Genomic DNA, 4701 nt, shown 5'->3' on the forward strand with positions numbered 1-4701 from the left:
CTTCGCGTTGATGATACAATATTCTATTCTTGTAAGTGCCCAACACTTGTATTGTTTTTGGCTTTCTGCTCTGATTTCTTTACTTAGAAATTTTACAAACTTGTTTGTTTCTTTTCTTGTAGGCCATCCAGCACGTCCATTCTTTTGCCACAAAAGCCGAGGCTTTCAAGAAAGAGTTGGTGCACAAGACTCAAGAAGCCGCTGGCTTCTTCTCCTCCCTTAATAATGTCGAGGCCAAGATCAAAGTTCTACTGGATCAGGCCAAGGAAAAGGCCGAAGCAGCTGAAGTAGTGACCGAGGTTCTCAGAGCCGAGACAAAAGAGGCCAAAGCAAAAACTTCCAAAGCCGAGACTGATCTCGCAGAGGCCTTGGCGACCAAGGAAGCCAAGATCAAGGCGGCTGATGAAAAGGCATTCTTGGAAGGGCAAGCCGTTGTTCGAGATGTATACAAGGCCCAAGTCAACTAGGTATGCAACCGGGATTTCTACCTCGGGTGGATTGCAGCCCTTAACAAATTATCTGTCCTAATAGACTCCGACCTCCGAGACATCAACCAACTCAGCCTGCATTTCCCTCCAACTCTGAAGGGACCTAATGACGAGGTCAAAGAGGATGAGGCCAATGCTGAAGATTCAAATAAAGAGGAAGAGGCCACTCTTGGGGCTAAGTCCCCCACTCTGGATGAGCATGTCCTAGACTTGACTCAAGATAACGATGACGAGGTTCCCAAAAGTGCCACTCCTAAGAAGACCACCTCTGAAGCCGAGATCCAGGCTGCCGAGAAGAGCCTTGACCAGACTCTTCTCGAGATTGACGCCAAGATCGAGGTTAAGAAGATTGTCGAGAAGACCGCCTAGCTGTCTGCCAAGGCCGAAGCAGCGTCAACCGCCGAAGCAGAACAGTTTACTTAGAAAATTATTTCCTTACTTTGAACTTTTCTTCTTTCAGTTGTGCCTTCATTTTGTTTGAACAATTTTAAGTTTTAATTTGGCTGATGTGCCTTCTTTTGTACCTGAACAAGTTGTCTTTTTGCCAGGCCAAAGTGCTTTTTTACCTGTGAACAAGTTCCATCTTCTGAATGCAAGTCTTATATTTCCTTCCAAGTGTTAAATGCTTCTCTTCATGTATGTTTACTACTTTTCTTCTATGCCTTGCATATTTTCATACTTTAGAATATTATTGTACTTCTACAGCTTTCTTGTATGATCACTTCGGGTTTAGAACACCTTAGACACACTTTACCTTGCGTACAACCTTAGTTATTCACCTCGAACCAACTCACCTTGGAGTTTCACCTTTTATTGTGATCTCGGCCAATGAGCACTTTATAATATTTCCTCTTGGTAACTTTCAACAAGTGTTACCAAGACTGAATCCTTTCAATCCATCCAGTCTTGACAACTGTTTTGGTTATCTCGGGAAACAAATACCTCGGTTATCCCTTTATCTGGTTATTTCAGCTGACTCCAACTTGTAAATTGTTGTCAAAAATTTCAACAAGTATCCAGCTTATTCCTCATTCCTGCCCTCTAATGTGAACCTAAGTATCACTGATGTTCACATTAAGCATGCATCTCCAATTTTTGCCAAAGTCTGATTCAAACTAAAATTTAGCTGAGTCTTGCGACCTCGACCTCTATGTTAATCTAACTAGACAAGACTTGGTTCAACTCCGCCGTAGTGGCAAGTCTAAATTACCTGACATGTTTCATTCGGAAACATTGCCAACTTAGTTCAACTTTATCATATGACAAGTATAATTCAACTCTACCATATGATAAGTCTAAGTTACTCGTCATGTTCCAATCAGAAACATCGCAAACTTAGTTCAACTCTATCATATGGCAAGTATAATTCAACTCTACCATATGATAAGTCTAAGTTACTCGTCATGTTTCAATTGGAAACATGGCAAACTTAGTTCAACCGTATCATATGGCAAGTATAATTCAACTCTACCATATGATAAGTCTAAGTTATTCGTCATATTTCAATCAGAAACATCGCCATAAGACTACTTCAGTCCTATCGCACAAGTATCACCAACAATAAAACCAAATCAAGCTAGTGTTTTATTAAAACTTTGGCTAATATTGCTTAATTCTTAAAAAACAAAAACTAATGATAAAAACACTTTAGATTGCAAGTGTTCCAGGGTCGGGGCAACTCTTTGCCATCAGTGTCTTCAAGCTAATATGCCCCGTTGCTAGCAACCGAGATAATTCTATAAGGCCCTTCCCAGTTTGGGCCAAGCTTGTCCTCCTTAGGATCCTTTTTATTGCCGACCACTTTCCTTAGGACGAGATCTCCAACCTTGAACTCTCTTGGGTTGACCTTTTTGTTAAGCCCTAGCAAGCTGCTGTTGGTATACCCCCAGCCGAATTACTACTCTTTCCATTTTTTCTCCCAATAGGTCCAGGTCACGGGCCAAGAATAACTCGTTAGTTCCATTCTCCACTCCATGGGTTTTGATTCCAGGGATGCTGACTTCTAGTGGGATGACTGCTTCAATACCATAAGCCATGGCAAAAGGAGACGCCTTAGTTGATTTCCTCGGCGTAGTCCGATATCCCTAAAGTACATTGGGCAACTCTTTCACCCATTTTCCCTTTGCTGTTTCCAGCCTCTTCTTGATTCCATCCAAGATGGTCTTGTTGGATGTTTCTACCTGACCATTACTCTGGAGGAAACTTAGAGTGAAGTAATAGTTCTTAATTATGTACTTGACACAAAAGCTCTTGATCAGTTTACTATCAAATTGGGTGCCATTGTCTGCTACAATGGCTATTGGAATCCCAAATCTGGTGATTATGTTCTTTCAGATGAAATTCTTTATATCCACATCTCTAATTTTGGCCAAGGGTTCTGCCTCTACCTACTTCGTAAACTAGTCAGTTGCCACCAGCAGGAACTTTCTCTATCCAGTTACCTAGGGCAGTTGTCCCACTAGGTCTATGCCCCACTAAGAAAATAGCCAAAGACTGGATACTGGGTTCAGATCTACTACTGGTTGATGTATCAAAGGTGCAAACCTTTGACACTTCTCACATTTCTGGTCACAGGCTTCAACATCCTTCTACATATAGGGCCACAGTACCCTTGGGATATAGCTCTATAGGCAAGTGATCTACCTCCAGTATGGTTTCCACATATTCCTTCATGTATTTTATACAAGAAATCCTTAACCTAGGATGGATATACACATCTTAAAAGGGACATAGTGAAGGATCTTCTGTAGAGATGGCCTTCTGCTGACAAGCAGAACCTGGCTGACTTCAATCTAGTCTTATGCGCCTCTTTTCGATCATTCGACAACTTGTCATCCCTCAGGAACATTACTATTACATCCATCTAGCTTTGACCCGTCTCCACGCACATTGCTTCGTACTTTGTGATCAATGGTTCTATACTTGGGCCCGACAAATAATCAATCATTATTGTCCTTGCCTCCCCTAATTTCATTGCACTAGCCAGGTTAGCCACGGCATCGGCATGACTATTATCATCTCGGCTAACCTGCTGTAGTCAGTAATCCTGGAACAATGCTAACAATCTGATAACCTCTTTAACATAGGCTATCATTCGTTCATCTCGGGTTGCATACTCACTCGTTGCCTGATTCACAATAAGTTGGGATTCGCAAAAGACTACTACCTCATCGGCTTCTATTGCTGCTGCTAACTTCAACCCTGCAATCAGTGCCTCATACTCGACTTCATTGTTTGAGGTCTTGAACCCCAAACGAATAGACTGCTTTATCATTCGCCCATCTGGAGTTACTAACACTACTCTTGCCCCCGCTCCTTGACGGTTTGAACTTCCATCAACAAAAAAACGGAAGGAGTCGTCAATGTAAATGTTGTAGGGCTTTGGTATCTTTTTGTTCTTCTGTTTTGCTAGAGTGGGGTTCTTAGGCCCTAACTGGGTTTTTTCTGGTTCTTGTGGACAACCTAGGCCACGGCTCACCGGGCCCAACGTGGGATGGCACTAGAGGTGAATTCGGCCACAAAGTCGGCCAGAACTTGGCCCTTAATCGCTATTCCAGGCCTGAATTCCAAGTCATACTGGCCCAACACTACTGCCCATCTGGCTACTCTGCTTGTCAGATCCCCATGATGTAACAGGGACTTCAAAGGATGCTTAGTCAACACCACAATCTTATGGGCTTGAAAGTAGTGATTCATCTTTTTCGAAGCCATTACCAGGGCTACTGTCAATTTCTCCAAGGATAGGTACCTAGTTTCTGCACTTGTTAGGGCCTTACATAGTATACAGCTTTTTGCTCTCCCTCATCTTCTTTGATTATCACTGCACTCACTGCGTGTTCTGATACTGCCAAGTATAGGAACAATTCTTCTCTAAGTATTGGATTTGACAAAGCTGGAGCTGTAGTTAGGTACTTTTTCAAGTCGGCCAAGGCGACTTCGCACTTTTCTGTCCAAAAAAAATCTGTGGCCTTCTTTAACAAACTAAAAAATGGTTTGCATTTATCAGAACTTCGGTTGAGAAATTTATTCAAGGCTGTCGCCTTGCCGGTCAAAATCTGGACGTACTTGGTTGACGTCGGGCTCTTTAAGTCAAGAATGGCCTTGATTTGATCTAAACTTGCCTCAATGCCCTTTCTGGTAACCAAGTATCCTAGGAACTTACTAGACCCAACTCCAAATGCACATTTCGAAGCATTGAGTAGGAGATGATATG

The 4701-nt window shown here is 42.4% G+C and overlaps 1 protein-coding gene across 1 annotated transcript; it reads right to left on the reverse strand.

Annotated features, from left to right (window-relative positions):
• Positions 1 to 3525: 3525 nt before the first annotated feature.
• LOC145791818 (uncharacterized) lies at positions 3526 to 4199 on the reverse strand. The gene is made up of 2 exons (XM_082872260.1): positions 3967 to 4199; positions 3526 to 3817 (listed from the first exon to the last, which is right to left on the reverse strand). The coding sequence occupies exons 1-2, from the start codon at positions 4197 to 4199 to the stop codon at positions 3526 to 3528; spliced, it is 525 nt and encodes a 174-aa protein (XP_082728386.1).
• Positions 4200 to 4701: the final 502 nt, after the last annotated feature.

This window comes from Camellia sinensis, chromosome 5, assembly GCF_055761805.1.
Source record: "Camellia sinensis isolate YWXY chromosome 5, ASM5576180v1, whole genome shotgun sequence".
NCBI classification, from domain to species: domain Eukaryota; kingdom Viridiplantae; phylum Streptophyta; class Magnoliopsida; order Ericales; family Theaceae; genus Camellia; species Camellia sinensis.

Excerpts from the sequence above, each read along its gene's own strand:
- LOC145791818 (XM_082872260.1), bottom strand. The coding sequence starts at position 4,199 with ATGGCTTCGAAAAAGATGAATCACTACTTTCAAGCCCATAAGATTGTG. Across the intron at positions 3,818-3,966 it reads GCCATCCCACGTTGGGCCCG|TTCAAACCGTCAAGGAGCGG; the intron begins GTGAGCCGTGGC and ends TGTTGATGGAAG.